Here is an 18,879-nt window from a genome sequence, read left to right as displayed (position 1 = left end):
GCTTGTTCACCTAATCAATAGGAGTCCCTCTGTTACCTTAGGGTTTAAAACCCCTGAGGAAATGTGGTGGGGTAAACCTCCCAGTCTTAGTTACCTCAGGGTATTTGGGTGTAAATCCTTTGCTCATCAGAGTATTGGAAAATTAGAACCCAGGAGTAAAAAGAGCATCTTTCTAGGGTATCCTGAGGGGGTGAAAGGATATAAGCTATGGGATAGGACTGTGCCTGGTGTTAAGACCTTTATTAGTAGGGATGTTCTCTTTAGGGAGAGTGTGTTCCCTTGTCTTTCCATTGACAATACCAACTTGAATCCACTTGATCAAAGAATGACAGACTTCACTCAATTTGATTTAGGGCAGGTGATGTTTTCTTAAGTCCCTGCTCAGACTCTTGATTCTAGTATACCAAAAGTACCCTTGACTTCCCCTCAACCTAGCTCTGGTAATAAAGAGTCTGAGGTTGTAGTTTCTCAGATTGAGAGTGGGCCATTGCCCTCTCCTGAGTCTTCCACTGGTGAGGTGGAAGAAGTTCCTGATCTGAGTAGTTACCAATTGGCCAGGGATAGAGTTAGGAGAGTGGTTAGGCCACCTAGAAGGTATGTAGCCAACTTTGCACATGAGACTGATATTTCTGTCTCTGATATTGGGTTAGAAGAACCTAGTTCCTATGAAGAAGCTTTGGGTTCCAAAGATAAAGATTTATGGGTTCAAGCCATTAATGATGAATTAGATTCATTAAATAAGAACCAGGTTTGGGAATTAGTTCAGAAGCCCAAGGATCAAAGGTTATTACCTTGTAAGTGGATATTTAAAATCAAAGATGATGGAATTGATAATTCCAAAAGATATAAGGCCAGACTTGTTGCAAAAGGTTTTGTTCAAAGAGAAGGGGTGGATTATGATGATATTTTCTCTCTGGTTGCCAAGTATAAGACTATAAGGTTGTTGTTGTCCCTTGTTGCTCAGAACAAAATGACTATAGAGCAATTGGACGTGAAAACTGCCTTTCTTCATGGCAATTTAGAAGAAAAGATATATATGCAACTACCTTTAGGCATCTCTCGGCAATTTGGAGATGAATCACAAGTTTGCTTGTTGAAGAAATCTCTCTATGGACTTAAACAGGCTCCTAGGCAATGGAATAAACGTTTTGATTCATTTGTGTTGAGTGTAGGGTTTAAGAAAAGTGTTTATGACAATTGCCTATATTTTCTCATTTCAAATTCTGTTGTGTTATATCTTATACTTTATGTTGATGATATAGTTTAACATGCTTGATTGTAAACATGTAAATGTTCCTTTAGCTTCACATTTTAAACTCTCAAATGATCATTGTCCTAAGAATAACTTTGAAAAAGGTGAAATGTCAAAGATCCCTTATTCTAGTCTTTTAGGTTCTCTTATGTATCTCATGATATGTACTAGACCCGATATTGCTCATCTTTGTTAGTGTATTGAGTAGGTTTATGTCTAACCCTGGTAAAGAACATTGGCTTGCTCTCAAGTGGCTTTTAAGGTATTTGAAAGGTACTGTACATAAAGGTTTAGTGTTCAAGTCCACACCTGGTGATCTTATTCTTGAAGGATATACTGACTCAGATTATGCTAGTAATGTAGATAACAGGAAATCATTATCTTCTTATTTCTTTCTGTTATCTGGTAATTGCATCAGTTGGAAGGTGCAACAACAGCCTATAGTTGCTTTGTCCACTACAGAGGCTGAGCTTGTTGCTGCATCTGAATGTGTCAAAGAAAGTATATGGTTGAATGGTTTGTTATGTGAACTTGGTATTTTGAAGATTAAACCTGTTGTCTTTATTGATAACCAGAGTGCTATCTTCTTATGTAAGAATCCTGTTTATCATGATAGAACCAAACATATAGACATTAAATACTTCTTTCTCAGGGATAAAATAACTGATGGTTCATTTTTAGTTGAAAAGGTAAGTACTGAGCATAATCCTGCAGACTGTGGTACTAAGTCATTGCCTCTTTCTAAATTTCTACATTGTCTTGATTTGTTGGGAATTGGTGATGTTGCTTTTTAGTACATATGTTCTGTAAGTTTTGAGTTGTATATTACTTGTTTTAGATTATGGTGTGTGTCTTGTGGTTATTTGTTTGTTTATCAGGTTTTGCATTTGTTGCAGTTTTAGGGGAGGTGCTGCCCAAATTTTTATAACTCTTATTCTGTTTATCTCAGTTTTGGGATATATGCCTGGTGTGTGCATGTGTGCTCTTCATTGTTGTATGAGTGAGTTATGAGTTATGAGTTATGTTTAGGGTTTTCTCTACCTGGTGCAGTCTGTTGCATGGTATATCTGCATGGAGTCATTAGTGTTGCATGGTTAGTGTGTCTAGGTATTTTGCATATTTTATTTGCTTTGTACTATGTTTTTCCTTTTGTCTTGTGTGTGCAGGTATACGTGGATGATGACGGTCGCATCCAATTCACTATAGTTAGTTCTTTGGGGAATACAGATTAAGGGGGAGAATGGTATCGGCCACATCTGACGCTTTCGTTTCGCAGGTCATTCCAAGGAGATCTAAGAGCTGAGCAGATTTTGGACGCATCATACTGATACAGGCTAAATGCAATAGACACGATTCTTCAGTGGTTCACTTTTAACTCTGATCTCCCTATACTCATGCTGCTTGTGCTTCTGCAATGAGCATAAATCACCCCAACCATTTCCTGTAATAGTTCATGAATGTGACGATCAATCTCATTGGCTGTATAAACAAGGCAATCAAAGAATAAATGCCATGTGTGTACAAGAACACCTTCATTGTTACAGAAAATCCATACCATGGGATTGATTCTTCAGTTTATCACTCAAAACCATCATTCGCTCAGGCTTATGTTCAGTTTTTCACTTGAGACATTCTCTCAGTGCAAATGTTCCCTGTGTCACAATAACTATCTAGCCAAAGGGCTTCATCATTCTGTACACACTAAATGAAAAATGTGTATAAATTACATCAAACATGTATTAGGTATTGAATACCTCAATGAGAAAATGCATTATATATATAATTTTTTTTTTGTCAGACTACTCATTCATGGGTCATTAATGCCACATTCCTTTGTAACATAATATGAAATCAAGAGTCATATCTAAAGATACCCATAATCCCCATTACAGAACAAATGAGATACTGACCAAAGAAAGCCCCTTTTTTTTTTTGGGGGGGGGGGGGAACAACTAACATTTTGAGGGATCATCTAACCGATCCAATTCTTTCTCCCACTTGAGTCCATTCATCTGCCGTCCAAAAGGAACAATGAGATTATAACGAAAGACCTGCAATTTATCACCCAATATTTCTTTTATTAGCTAATGACAATATTTACCATCTAGCATGTACACTATAACCAAGTAGTTGGACGGAAGACGACCAAAATGCCACCTCGGAGGACCAAAAGGCTACTGGATGCCAAAGTGGTCTACCTCGGTGAAACCTTGAAGACTCTGCTAAAAACATTCTATAAAATGAACCGCAACATGTAAGGGAGCACCCAAATGGTACAGTGATAAAACTAACCAACCACCACACTCATTTAGAGTCTGGACTAGACAGCTGAAAGATTAGCAAAACTGGGGTTCCCAATGGTCACAAAACTCAAGTGATTCCACAAAATAATAAGCATTAATGGAGTTTTTACTCATTATCTGCCGCCTTTTTTAAAACCATCAGAACTGTTTTCCTCTCCTTCATTTGACTCTCAAGTAGCTGCCATGTTTTACCAAAATACTTCAAAGAAAATGAGTTCTGACGATAGTCCATCCAGGAAGTGGTGCACACCACTAGATAACTGGCTGGATCGATGAGTTGGGTTACCTTTCATATCTTGTATTCATAACTATGTCAAATGCTGATAAATAGTTTTTGATGATACCATAATGGCTGACCTTATTATTGATGTCACGCAACTGCACCTTGAGAACCTCAGAGACTTCATTCCATTTGGCATTATTTCCATTTAACCTGCTGGCCTGTGCTTTCTTCAGGGCTAACCGCCATTCATTGATATTTCCTCGTATCTCCTTGTTTAGTTCAACCCACTCAGGTGCACACCCATTTTTTGAAAGTATTCTGTACAACGTGTCTTCTGCTGGGTCTGCATGAGGGTTAGAATTAAGATCAAGTGGTTTGCCCTTTCCTGGTAAGTTTTCAAACTGGCCTTCTTCCATGGAACGCCATATTCTATGTTCAACGACATTAATGATATCGGTTTCTGACCTGTCATGAAGAAGACAAATCTTAATTGACAGAGAGAAAAACAAATGAAGCACCTCTTAACAGGTTTCATCAAAGTGGGTCACAATAAGCAACACACTAAATGAGTCACCCAAATCATCTTTTTTTGGTTCATATTTAGTAGCAGATTAAAGAACAAAGTACACAACAGTAGACCAATTTAAGTACTCAGAACCTTAAGTGTCTTTTCAGACCGGAAAGGACCCCCTGATGTAATTCCAGGTTCATCCAACTACCAGATCTTGTTCAATCATTGAGAATAATCTCTCAACAGAAGCCTTGCTGATCTGAAATCACAGAAGTCTCTCTGAGCACCTAAATCTTTTATTCTTATAGATCCTTCCTTTTTTTTCTCTCTTCCAATTCCGCCATCTCAACCCCAACTGTCAGATCTTCTTGGGGTTTTAGGCATTATTAGATTTTGCAGGTTATTGGCAACCTATGAGCCACTTTGGGCTTCGATCCAACTCCCCGATTTCCTAATCTAGTTTACTGTAGTTTTTCTGGGATTTGATCTGCCCCCTTCATTGCTTCTTACCTAAATTTCCCAAGTCTGGTTTTACTCCAGTTTGCAAACTTGAAATCTTATCCTGTCAGCTCGACTCAAATCATCATTTAAACCTCTACAAAGATGGTGACCTGATACCCACAGAAAAGCACATTATAATACATGAAAGATTCTAGCTGAAACCTTTCTCACATTAATGCTCCATCACATTGTCAAAACAAAAAATTGGAAGCATCAGCAAGGTATGACCAACAGGCTAAAAATAGGCATCAATTTGTATTGGAGTTCATAGTCAGCAGTCGATAGACTTCTAATCCAGCTTTCCTACGACATCAGCTCACTGATATGGTCAGACAGCTAAGTCGCCGTATGGCTTAATATACAACAGCAGCATATTGATCTTATGCTAGTGAAATCACAAGATTTAGCACTAATGAAGAGGCTTAAGAACAGTCTACCACCAACAGTACTCATATTTTCATTTTTCGGGTGTGGCACATTTGATCCCAAGGGAGTACTTTGTAATTGGCAAATTCAATAAGCTTAAAATAAGGGTAGAAAGTATGAAACAGAAGTAATTTCATTAAATAGTTAGAGCTCTGTTTGGCTATTTCAAGTCACTTTCATTAGTTCAATTTCCTAGTCCAATTTGGGGTCCTATTTCACCGTCTATATTTACCTCGTAAGAGCCACCAAGCTCAAAGATGAATTAAATGAGTGAGCTTGAAATCCTTTTCAATGAAACGCTGTACTACTCTACTGGGGCTTAGATTTCCTTGTCAGACAGTGACATTCTCATCTCTTGCTTGTTTTCTCCTTCCCAACTGTCACCATCTGTTCTTTGTGTTCTTGCTGGAATTCAATTCAACCTACGCTTGAGGGATTGTAGGTATTTGAATACCATCCATAATCTGTTCATACGATGTTTTAAATCACGAAAAGAACCATCTCAGTTTGGCTTGTCAGATATCCTGACTCTTCTGCTGAAACAAGATTCCCTGTAGTGAGGAACCGGTCGATCAGATATCTTTTATGTCATACGCAGGTAAACCTAAGACAGTCCTAAGACCTAGAATACTGACCTGCTTTAATTTAAATTCTCTTGATTTCTGTCCTATGTTAAATTTCAAGCTTGAGTGTTGTAAATTAGTTTTGACCCCACCATCTGATTTCCATAATACTTTGATGATTTGGTTCGATTGTTACAGCCAAACCAAATCCCAATCAATTTTGTTGGTTATAGTTGAACTTCAGTTTCACTGCATTTGGAATTTTTGTTGGTAAGGCGGTAGGACCACTGTTTTAAGAAACGATCAGAGCGTTTGACAGATCATTCCTGTCCTTTCAATGGTTTGCATCCTTCATATTAACTATTGACTCCTAGAGTTTGGTACGATTTTAAGAGGTTTAAATTTTCAATCAGCTTTGAGTTTCTATCTCAGGGGGCTTTTGACTCGGGATCCTTTGTGGATGGTTTTAGAGTTGCTCCAACCTACCCACGTCAACACCTAATCAATGAAATGACGACTCTCCCAGAATGTAGTTGGATTTGAAAGAGTAAATCAGCAAGCACAACGCTTAGGTATGTTATGATTTCTATTTTGTTTGGATGTCTACTCCACTTCGATTGGTACCACCCGACAGAACCAATGAAACTAAAACTGGCCTGAATCAAGCCAGTACCAGCCTTGGAATGGTGAGTCGTGAAAGGAAGAACAAGAAAAAAACACAGTAGAGGGTGGTATCGAGGAGGATTTGACGAACAAGTACCTCCTTTTGACTTTTGGAACCCAACTGCACATCCAGTTTTAACTCAGAGCAGTAAGAAACACCATCGATGGGAGGTTCACATGCAACAACTTGTGCCCTTGTTTCACAAATGTAAGACAAAAAGGGATATCCAACTGATATCCTGATCCAAACTAAAATTAAGGCAGGAATTCTAAAAGGAGTGGTAATAACATATATCTACAAAATGCAGGTTTTTCTTCAGGAAGCTCTACAAGCAGAGGAGTTATGAAAGCCTCCAGTGAGAGAATTTGACTTCTGAGTCAGAGAGGGTAGCAGAAAGTTTATCGTCTATGTTGTCCCAGATAGGCCCACACCCTACAAGATGACCCTTGGATAAAGCTATGGCTACTGACAACAAAGGAAAGGCATCTATAACAACAGCCACGACAGTATGTGCTTTAGTTGTCAGGAGTATGGACCTGCTTGAAAGTTCTATCACGTGCAACAGAAGTCAAATTTAGTTATTCATCATTACTATACCCTTGAGAAAGATGAAGCAGCAAATGTGACCAAGCTGTACCAACTTGAAGATGATGGAGCTGACCCTGGTTATAAAGCCGGTTGAGATATATTTTTTGACATAGCAGCCAACACCAAGAGGGTGAAACTGGAGAAACAAAGAGGTTAGCACTACTGGAGGTTGATATGGAGGAATTTGAGTATAATATTATGAAGGACTCTGTGAACTCTTCTTTCACATCTGAAGTTGATCCTCAGAAGGAGCATATTGATCAATATTCCACCCAAGTTCTTCGAGGAGTGAAAGCCTATGGCCTTGAGGAATTTCATCCCTAACTACTCTTTATGTTTCCAGAATACTCTGTTGAGCCGAAACTAGAAATGAGTATTTCAAGCTAGGCATGGGTGATTTGTATGCTCCAACTTGATGGAGTGCTTTACATATCTATTCCATTATTGCTAGCTACAGGGTACATGACCAATATGTACTGAGGGGGCACAGATGAGTTGTGTATTGTAACTGTTAAGTCTTCTAGGTTAGCTGAGTACCATAGTCAAGTTACTCATATTTTCCCTTCAATTACCCCTCAATTATCCCCTTTTTCCTTTGTTCATAAAGGCTAGATCCCTAGCCAGGTTTTCTAATTTTATATATTGATATCAAGGGGGAGAACCTCTCAAGTTCTGAGCACCCTCTAGCAGTCTCTCCCACTCTTTCCTTCTCTCTTCATCTCTTCACTGTTATTCTGATTAATTAATTGCAAATTGTACAGCTTACTTAGCTTTTAGACTCATAAGAAGCATTATATTAGTTAGTAATTCCCATTATTAAGACTTCCTATTTAGTGGGACTTCCACTAAAAGTTTAACAGCACTGTAGCATTTTCATTTTTCAGGTGCCACAATGGCTCAGGTTGCAATATTCCTAGGGTTTATTTTGGAGTTTTATCATTCCTCTGTTATTCCTGGATAGAATTTCAATAAGTTAGGTCCATAAGAGCCATGAAGCATGGTACCAAGATGTCCATACTCCATGGTCAACTTGGGTACCTTGCTGCCCTGTTAGCATCACCTTGATCCAGATCCTCTCCACCACCATGCTCCACTTGCCACATTGATAACTACGCCGTAAAGTCTTAGCCTTTCAGTAAAGAAAAAATAATAATAAAAAAACCTAATCACTTAGGAGTTAGGACTGGGATCTTTAACCCAGTTAGTTTAGATCTTTGGCTCATTCAAGTAATTCATGGCTATAGATAGCCATTAATTTACCCAGTTTTTCTTTGAAACTTCAACAATGAGAAAAGACAAGTTGGAACTAATTGACCGGCCAATGCATGCAGAAAATAGAAGAAACCTTTCTTTCCCAGCCAGGTGAATGGGAATGATCAAACATTGCCCTATCCCAATTTTTTTCCCTAGGCGTTGCTAAAAAACCTCCTTTGTTAAGGTTACGAGGTTCATCTGAATATGAAATCATTGGAAACACAAAGCATGCTTCTACAACTATTAATGTACATATTTGGATGCACTTTGTTGAAGTGAAGCACAGAGCAGTCTTTTCACAGCCAAGAAGTGCATGCCAGAAAACACATTGATACAACTCAGCGAGTTGTGATGGAAGCAACCATTGACGGTGACGAAGCACACCCATTACGACGTTCAATTCGCAAGGGAAGACGCCCGAAGACTCTAGAATCATATGTGTAAAATGACAAACAGCTGTCTCGTTTATTTTAGTAATTTTGCATAACTCGATATTTCTGTTGTAACCGACCCGGGACCACTATAAAGTGGGGGTGTTAGAACGATATGGATATGAAGAATTAAGCCTTATCCCTCTCACTCTCTCTCTCTGCTCTGCTCTCATTCTGTCTCTTCTTCTATTTCGAATCCCCTGTTCTTCCTCATTCTATCTCTTATACAAATTAGCCGTATCATTGGTCCGACCTGCCAGATATTGCCATGGCTGAAGGGACTCGAGGACGACAAGCTGAAGAACTACTCAGGCAATTGAGTGCTGCATCAGGTGAGCATGCTACAAAAATCGAATCACTACAAGGGATTATGACAGATCAACGAGAAGCTCTAACTGAACAACGAGTTCTATTAGATGAGATTATCACAAGGTTAACAACGATGGATGGTCGCGCTACACCAACAACTCCGGGATCGGAAAGCCGCGGCATCCTGGGATCTCCTCCCAGAACAGCAATAGCTTCTCCAAACTCGATTCAGACTCGATCAGCTCGTGTCGATTTCCCAAAATTTGATGGTACCAATCCTTCCGGATGGATCTTTAGAGCTGAAAAATTCTTTGAGTTTCACGCAACACCTGACGATCAACGCTTGACTTTAGCATCAATCCATATGGAAGGGTTAGCATTACAATGGTTTCAGTGGATGACCAGATCCAAATTCTTCACAACTTGGAGCGCTTTTACGAGAGCCTTAGAAATGCGGTTTGGGCCAACAGCATATGACGACCCGCGAGAAACCTTGGCTAAGCTAACTCAGACTACCACGGTAGAGCATTACCAGGCACAGTTCGAAGGTCTTGCTAATCGTGTAGAAGACCTACCTACCGAATTTTTGGTTAGTTTCTTCATTTCAGGACTCCGATCTGACATCCGCCATGAGGTAAAATCCTTTCGTCCAGTAGAATTAATGGATGCCATGATGCTAGCTCGTATTCAGGAACAAAAGTTATCTGAAGGTAGACGACCTTTTGTTCGATCCATACCACTTTCTACAAAGCCTTCCACCTCTAAACCTTCATTCATAGGATCTGGGCCTTCCAAATCAGCCACACCTTTACTACCATCAAACACCATTCCTATCAAACGCCTAACAGTTGCTGAGATGCAACATCGTAGAGAGAAAGGATTGTGTTATAATTGTGATGAGAGATTTTCTGCAGGACACCGCTGCAAGACTAAGCAACTGTTCCTGTTGGAATACGATGAAGAGGATAGTGAGACTCCGTTGATTTCAGGGTCAGCCGAACCTTCAGAACCGAGTCACTTATCAGCTGAAGAACCTACCGAATTATCTTATCATTCCCTCACTGGTATGTCTTCACCCACCACGATCCGTTTCACCGGAAGGATAGCCGGCCAGTCTGCTCAGATATTGCTTAATGGAGGAAGCACCCATAATTTCATTCAGAACCATATGCTGCCACTCTTGAACACGACGGTGGAACCAGTAACAAATGTTCACGTCATGGTGGGCGACGGAAATAGGTTGGTATGTGAAGGATTAATACGTAATTTGACTGTGCACATTCAACAATTTTCTATGACTATTGACGCATATGTCCTACCTCTATGTGGAGCCGATCTGGTCTTAGGAGTCCAGTGGATGGCTACCCTGGGTCCAATTATGTTTGATTATGCCAAAAAAACAGTCCAATTTCACCATGGCCAACGTTCAATCACATTAGAGGGAGATGGGTCCCGTGGGCCTGAACACATTAAATATCAGGGCCTTCATAGGGTCTTAGATAATGGGTCTGGATGGGCCTTGTTTCGGTTGGAGCTCTTACTCACTGAACAAACTCCATTGACCCAGTTTACACCAGATCTTGCCTCCTTATTGACTGACTTCAATGGTATTTTTAAAGAGTCCATGGGCCTACCACCAGTCCGAGCCCAAGATCACTCAATCCATTTGTTACCAGGAGTTGAGCCCGTGAATGTCAGGCCCAATAGATACCCCTATTTCCAAAAAAATGAAATTGAGACCCAAGTGACCCAAATGCTTTCTGCTGGTATCATACAACCCAGTACCAGTCCCTTCTCCTCTCCAGTACTGTTGGTAAAAAAGAGAGATGGCACATGGCGTTTTTGCGTGGACTACCGAGCCCTAAACTCCGTTACTATCAAAGACCGATTTCCTATACCTACCATAGACGAGTTGTTTGATGAGTTATATGGTGCTCAGGTATTTTCTAAAATGGATCTTCGTTCCGGTTATCATCAAATCCGGGTGCGCACTGACGATGTTGCCAAGACAGCCTTTCGTACACATGACGGCCACTATGAGTTTTTGGTCATGCCGTTTGGGCTTACGAATGCACCATCTACCTTCCAGTCTATGATGAATTCCATTTTTAAGCCATACCTTCGACGGTTTGTCTTAGTCTTTTTTGATGATCTGCTAATTTATAGCCCATCATGGCAGGCCCATATACAACACTTAAGATTGGTATTTGAGTTGTTGCAGGAACATCAGCTATATGCAAAGTTATCTAAATGTGCATTTGGGCAACAGAGCATCGAATATCTGGGACATGTGGTTTCATCTCAGGGGTTGGCAGTGGATCAAACTAAAATTGCAGCTGTCCTTGAGTGGCCTATACCATCTACATTAAGAGCTCTACGGGGATTCTTGGGCTTAACCGGATATTATCGCCGTTTCATCAAGAACTATGCCAATATAGCTGCTCCACTCACATCACTTCTCAAACAGGGAAATTTTAAATGGAATCAGGATGCACAGGGAGCCTTTCAGAAGCTGCAGCACGTCCTCACTCAAACTCCAGTGCTAGCTCTCCCAAATTTTAATGAGCCGTTTACATTAGAAACGGATGCATCAGGTCTTGGAGTGGGAGCAGTATAGACCCAAGGCACACATCCAATTGCCTACTTTAGCAAAAAAATGACTCCTACAATGCAATTAAGTTCTACATATGTAAGGGAGATGTATGCCATCACTCAAGCAGTGGCCCGTTGGCGCCAATACCTGTTGGGCCGCCAATTTATCATCCTGACTGATCATCGAAGTCTCCGAGAGCTAACAGGCCAAACCATCCAAACACCTGAACAAGCCAAGTGGTTAACAAAGTTAGTGGGCTACATTTTTGAAATTCGATACAAGCCAGGCAAAGATAACATGGCTGCTGATGCCCTTTCTCGAGCCCATGGGCCTCAGCTCATTGCACCAATGAATGCTGCAGCCCAACAGCCCAGCCCCAGCGAGTCGATTCAGACGGGTCTCGACCAGTCTACAGCATTACACAAGTTAACTTTAACACAGATCAGTTGGAATTTCTTACCAGAGTTGCGCGAGGCAACGGCAACTTCCCTGGAGCTCCATCCGCTCATCGCCGATATACAGTCTGATGCCCCAACTGCCAAGGGTTATAGCTGGCGAGACGGAATCCTCTATCACCATCACCGCCTGGTCATCCCCAAACCTCTTCAATAGCGCTTTTTATATGAATACCACAATACTCCGCAAGGAGGCCATTCCGGTTGGTTGCGCACATATAAACGAATCTCGGCAAATGTATTTTGGAAGGGATTACGCAGAGACGTTCAACAATATGTAGCCGCTTGCTCTATCTGCCAACAGATTAAACCCCTGCAATCCAAACCTGCTGGTCTTCTCCAACCCTTACCCGTGCCAACACTTATTTGGGAAGATTTATCCATGGATTTTGTAACAGGGCTTCCCCTCAGTTCCGGCAAATCGGCCATCATGGTAGTGGTTGACCGCCTCAGTAAATATGCACACTTTACTGCTCTTGCCCCTCATTTCACAGCAATTCGTGTGGCTACTGTGTTTCTGCACGATGTTGTTCGCCTCCACGGTCTCCCTAAAACCATCGTCAGTGACCGAGACCCAATTTTTCTCAGCCTATTCTGGCGTGAATTGCTTTAGCAACAGGGTACTCAGCTTGCAATGAGCACGGCTTACCACCCTCAAACGGATGGGCAAACAGAGGTTCTGAATCGCTGTCTTGAAACCTACCTGCGCAGCTTTACTGATGACATGCCAACACGGTGGGTCAACCTCCTTCCTTGGGCCGAATATTGGTATAACACAGCATTTCATTCTTCCACAGGGAGCACTCCATTCCAGATTGTCTACGGCAGACCACCCCCAACATTAATACGATACATTCCCGGTTCTACCTCTGCCGACGCTGTTGACCAAGAACTCATTTCTCGTGATGCAGCTCTCTCTGGTTCGCGTCAACACCTCCTTCGCGCCCAAGCTCGTATGAAATCTCAGGCCGACCACCACCGTATCGATCGAGAATACAGTGTGGGAGATTGGGTTTGGGTAAAAATCCGCCCTTACCGACAAACAACCCTTGCTGCGCGTCCAAACCAGAAGCTAGCCAAGCGTTATTTCGGCCCCTTTCACGTTTCGGCGCGCGTTGGTCCTGTCGCATACCGTCTCCTTCTCCCTGCCGCAGCCCTGATACACGATGTTTTTCATGTTTCGCTTCTCAAACCCTTTGTGGGTGAAGCACCTTCCACCGCCACCTCTACAGCAGCTGTACCTCCACCTGATCCTGTGCCTCTCGCCATTCTCCAACACCGCTATGTCCGTCGCCGCGGTGACGCCCATCCTCAGGTTCTGGTTCAATGGCACGGTCTGTTGCCTGCCGACGCAACTTGGGAAGACCTTCATGAACTCTCTCGCAGGTACCCGGCCCTGAACCTTGAGGACAAGGTTCCTTCCCCAGCTGGTGGTATTGATACAACTCAGCGAGTTGTGATGGAAGCAACCATTGACGGTGACGAAGCACACCCATTACGACGTTCAATTCGCAAGGGAAGACGCCCGAAGACTCTAGAATCATATGTGTAAAATGACAAACAGCTGTCTCGTTTATTTTAGTAATTTTGCATAACTCGATATTTCTGTTGTAACCGACCCGGGACCACTATAAAGTGGGGGTGTTAGAACGATATGGATATGAAGAATTAAGCCTTATCCCTCTCACTCTCTCTCTCTCTCTGCTCTGCTCTCATTATGTCTCTTCTTCTATTTCGAATCCCCTGTTCTTCCTCATTCTATCTCTTATACAAATTAGCCGTATCACACATGCTGTGCCCTGGCCTCATATTCATATCTCCAACCCATATTCATTGTAGCCCCTCCTGTGCTACTGAGTGGAAGGGCCACTCCTCAACATATAAAAGTTACATAAGCATGATAGACTGATCTTCCTCAAGGACAGAAAGCTTTGGCACCTTGATGTGCCCTTCCGAAGTAATTTCTCACACAAGTATTCAATTCATTTGGACTTCTTCAGTAGTGAATTGAGACTCAGGGCAAAAATGCCCTTTATAAAGGAGGGGGGAGAGAGGGGGTTCGTGCTTATGGTTTCTTTTCAATTCATAAGCTTTCAGAAACAAGCAAGAAACAGACAGACAGAGACAGACGGGACAAACCAAAAAGAAAAAAAAGAATATGCACTTCTAGACTCCAGTCACAAGCTCATCAGGCACCTGGCTGCTTCGATTTGAATTCTCAGAGTCCCTCTTACCTATTGCAAGAAAAAGCTCTCTTAATTTGGTTTGGGTGCAATTTTAGCTTCTGTTTCATAGCATGACATAAGAAAGCAATTCCATTGTATCCGCCCATAACATCATGAGAAAGACTTAACTTCTTCCACCAGTGGTAGGCAGGTGACTAATGCATACAAACCTGCGCTTTTTCCAGGAAAGAAAGGATTCCATATTCAACTGAACATCGTAATCATAAGAAAACAGGCTTTTAGATAGACTGTACATATCCCCCAATCGTCTCACTGGCCAACTTTGACCACACCCCCCCCCCCTTTTTTTTGATAAAAAGCTCTCGGGGGTTTTTGAAACCATTGAATTCAAGATATGGAAAAGTAGCTACTGGGTGGAGAACTATTTCCATTGAACTCCCATTTTTAGCTTCTACACAGATCCTTGTTCACATTGTCTATGATATTCATGAATGGTTCAGAATATTCCTATTTGGATTGTAGTCACTACTTAATACTAAACAAGACAAGGAGACAAAACTCCTACAACTTTTACATCTTAACAAATTGAGTTCTCTTAAGTGGTCAAACTGAACAGCTCCTGTGGTGAACCGGAAGCCTCTACCTGAGATAAAAGCAGTCCAGGCAAGTAGTTATGAAGTCCTGGTCACATCCCATTCCTTTCCCTCTATTTTGGTTCTTTGGTCTATTTTCTCTGCAAACAGTAGGTAAGTAGGTTCTCTGCATAGGCTGCTAGTAGTCTGCTAGGTCTGCTCCTGGAGTTAGGTTGTTCCTCATCTAGAATTCAGGACAATCTTCCTATTGATATCTCCAAGGCTACACTCAAATCAAACCCTGTTCTTCTCTTTTAAGAAGATCTGCATACCGTCTTCCTTAGTTTATTTAGTGCAGCAAAGACCCAACATAACAGCATATTTAAGCACCTGAGCCAATCCAAACTTCAGAGTAATAACTTCACATCAGAATTTGATGTCGATCAGCATTGCTAATCGGAAGTTACAGGATCTTTGATTCTTCTAGCTTCTGTTCTCTCTTATTCTGCCATGTCAGATTCCAACCACTGAATTTCCTTGGAACTGGGAAATAGTTTCTGCAGGTTATGAGCAACCTACAACCAGATATGGGATTTTTTCTTTTTTGGCTAAATAGGATTTGTTTTGTTTAATATATCTTAATTCTGATTTATTCTTATTATCAACTCATACAGACACGTATTTTCTTTCTCTTTCCTTTCCCACTATCAAATTCCTTAGATTGTAGAACAAAGAATTCAACACTCATTACTTACGGATACAAGCCAAAACTTACGCTCAGTTTTTACATCATATCACTTGGTGGCAGAACTCAGTTGTCCCTGTTCAAGTGAATTAAAACCACAAAGACCAAATTCAACAAGAGAATGAATTGATCGATATTTCATTTCTTGTCCACTGTTTGTACCTCTTCCTTCATGTAACAATGTACCCCAACCCCCCCCCCCCAAAAAAAAAAAAAACCCAGATATAATGAACTACTTAATTGAAGCTTTGCTTTGAGTCTAACACTCTTGCTCTTGCATGAGTGACAAGAAGGGCTAGGACGTTACTGTTGAGAGCTATACACCCAGGGTTAACAAACCTTGATGAGAGAGCTGAACTACCTTTATCCCCTTATTTTCTATTTTCCTATTCCTGCTGTTTTTCTCTCGTTTGAAATATGCTAATACTGCCCATGTGCCGCTGCTGCTTGCTTGAGGAGAATCAACAAGTATTTTTACCAACCACTCATAATCAGCAGTGTGGAATTGCTGTTGAAACCTACTATTTGAACAGGTGTGACGGATATCTTGGACATTAAAGCCCCTTCCTTTGCTCCATCATATCACCCTGTTGGGTTCCTTGCCTTCCATTCAATTCCATCTCCCTCCCATTCATTTCATTTCTTCATCCATTCATCACTCCATTCCACCATTAAGTCATAAGTTTCTATTTTCAATCAAACCCCATAACTGACCATCTAACCATCATATTAGCCTCAGAATTGCACCATAGCCCTCCCTCACTTGCAACTCCACTGGTCTAAGTTTGAAACCAATCAGTTGGCCTGACTGTCCTACAGTACAAAATCTCTATTTTCTATAACTAGTCTCTGTCTTGGTGATTTGTGCCATATCTTCATCAACAATTGGAATGAAGTGAAACTTGCACCAGGTGTTCACCACCATAAAAACTTCAACTGAACCACGGCTGATCATAATTTTGGTGGCAGATTCAGACCATGTCTCTTAGCTTACTGGTTTGTGGGTATATGGAGCTAAGTGTTCCTAACTTAGCTTTACGTTACTATTGGTGCATTATTGTGTTCAGAAATCATGTGATATGCAATGATAATAACGTACACTGTAGAATCACACAAATCTACTGGGAGTGCACAACTTAAAGACGGCTTACATGATCTTATGGTTGACTGAAATTGGACCCATATCCTCACTTACTAACAAACATATATTTCCTCTATTTAAAGAGTTCAAAGAAAGTGTCACATGCTTCAATTATCCTAGAACTAACTTTTAGATTTTCTACAAGCATCTGGCAACAAATTACCAACAATGACATCTATAAATTTGTTTCAGGATGTTTACAAAAGGAAGAAGATACAAGCCACACATAATCAACTCAAATGGATGATATGCTCCCATCAAACTAAAGTCTATTAAGTTTTTCCTTAAAATAACGTTGTATAAATCTATGACGAGACAAAACCAATAGCTTTAGAATCAATATTTACAGTCGGGTGGAGAGTGCCCAACAAATTTTCTGCACCTTAAAACTTTCTCAATTGCATCTTTACAACTACGACCTAAACGACAACTGTCCTCGTGGATAATTCAATAAAATTCAATAAACTCAACTCATCAATAAGGAAAGTCACCAATCACCTACAAATCATCTTAATATTTCTTTTGGCTATCTAATTCAACTGCGGTGCCCGAAATGCTGCAGACATATGCACGTCACAGACTCCCAGTTTCTTCCATTCGCCACATGAGCGTTCGAAGTTCTGTAGAACCTCAAAGAAGGCAGGAAAGTAAACCCCTCCTAACCTTTTACAAGAAAAACAAATAGAAACCCTCGAGTTATACTTGGATAGGTAGAGTCGAGCAACCATGAGGACGAGGCCACTAAAGCGAACAAGATGAATTATATTCCCACAAGAATCATTTCGTAAGATAACAATGACTTCCAGTTTTAAAATGCAGGAAAACCCCAGTAGAGATGGAGATGGAGCTGATGAAGAAATAAAAAAATTAAACCTGACATTATTTCGTTGGCCTCGGAGTTCAGGAGGGAGTTTCCGATCGTTGACGGCATCTATAATAGAGGACAGACGGTCGGCGAGCTTCAGCTTCTTCTCAGGCTTCGAAGAGGGAGATTGGGGGTTGTTAGGGTCAGCCTTTGAAGAAGCAAATCTGGGTCTGTTCGACCTGTACCCAACCAGACCGACTAGGTGAATTAGAGCAGCGACATTCGATGAGAAACGCAGAGGTAATGCCAGCGCTCCTGCTGCGGCAAATTTGGTCGAAGTCCGCCCAGCCATGGCTGCTTGGCCGGAACCAAACTCTCTTGGCCTGGACCCTTGGGCATGGAATTGGTGGTAATCACGGTCGTCGCCGCCTTGAAGGCATTAAACGTGGCGTTCTGTAAGCTGTGGCTTCGCATGTCGACGTCACAATGTTACCCAAACAATGTAATGATAGCTTAGGAAAAAAATATGACGGACGGCCCAGGGTCCAAATCCTCTCCACCCATGCTTAATATAGATAGAGCCTCTTAGCAAAAAAAGCGCCGATGTACCCAAAAAAAAATAATATATATATATAGATAGAGCCTCTTAGCATGGGTTCTTTACTCACAAGAGTGTAAGTAAAATGAGTAGAGGGACAACTTAGGTAGAGAGGATCTCTACTAAACTGCCCATGGTTAACAATTTGTGAATTGCTATGTCTGTACTGATATCAACCAAATTGAGTTGCATCCGTTCTAATCGAACAATTCAATTTAGAGCAAATTGCTCTACTACCCCAAATTAGAGAGGCCTTGAAACATTTTGTTGCTCCAAAATCTTTTGAATCCGATCCAGCCAAGAAATGTATCGAACGAGGGATTTGTAAACAACGAAACACATGAGAGCGGGCCACCTCACTAGATGGGAAACCGTTTCCGATGATAAAGTTAGATTCAAGAGAACACAATTCCTCTCGGAGATGAGTGAATGCCCGACGAGGTGAAGCTCTAGGTAGGTGTAGAAATTAATTCCATGTTACCCAACGAGAGTCTAAGTTACTGTTTTTATAGTTAAAGAAGGTGATGGAGGCGATTGATGCTAGCTGTAGGATGACCAGCTACGATTCTCAACAAGCCTCATTAGAGAAACCAAATGAATGCATCCTTGAGGCACACTTGACAAGGTTCGTACAGATCTTTGCAAAAGTTGACACTAGAAGATTTTGGAGCAACATTTGGAGTCGTCTGTGGGAAGAAGGTTCTGTTAAAGTTATTCTTTCATGTGCTTACTGTCTGAGTAAAGATAGCAAGAGATAGC

At 41.3% G+C, this 18,879-nt stretch overlaps 1 protein-coding gene across 1 annotated transcript; it reads right to left on the bottom strand.

Moving 5' to 3' along the window:
* Positions 1 to 1,421: 1,421 nt before the first annotated feature.
* Positions 1,422 to 18,047, bottom strand: LOC149023648 (uncharacterized). Its single transcript, XM_089144191.1, has 3 exons — positions 17,591 to 18,047; positions 3,913 to 4,243; positions 1,422 to 3,303 (listed from the first exon to the last, which is right to left on the bottom strand). The coding sequence occupies exons 1-3, from the start codon at positions 17,872 to 17,874 to the stop codon at positions 3,205 to 3,207; spliced, it is 714 nt and encodes a 237-aa protein (XP_089000317.1). The 5' UTR covers positions 17,875 to 18,047; the 3' UTR covers positions 1,422 to 3,204.
* Positions 18,048 to 18,879: the final 832 nt, after the last annotated feature.

The sequence above is a fragment of the Hakea prostrata genome, chromosome 2 (genome assembly GCF_041222555.1).
Source record: "Hakea prostrata isolate BN-2017 chromosome 2, UWA_Hpros_2, whole genome shotgun sequence".
NCBI lineage: Eukaryota > Viridiplantae > Streptophyta > Magnoliopsida > Proteales > Proteaceae > Hakea > Hakea prostrata.
Note: the sequence above shows the minus strand (reverse complement) of the source record. Positions and strands in the feature narration are given on the sequence as shown.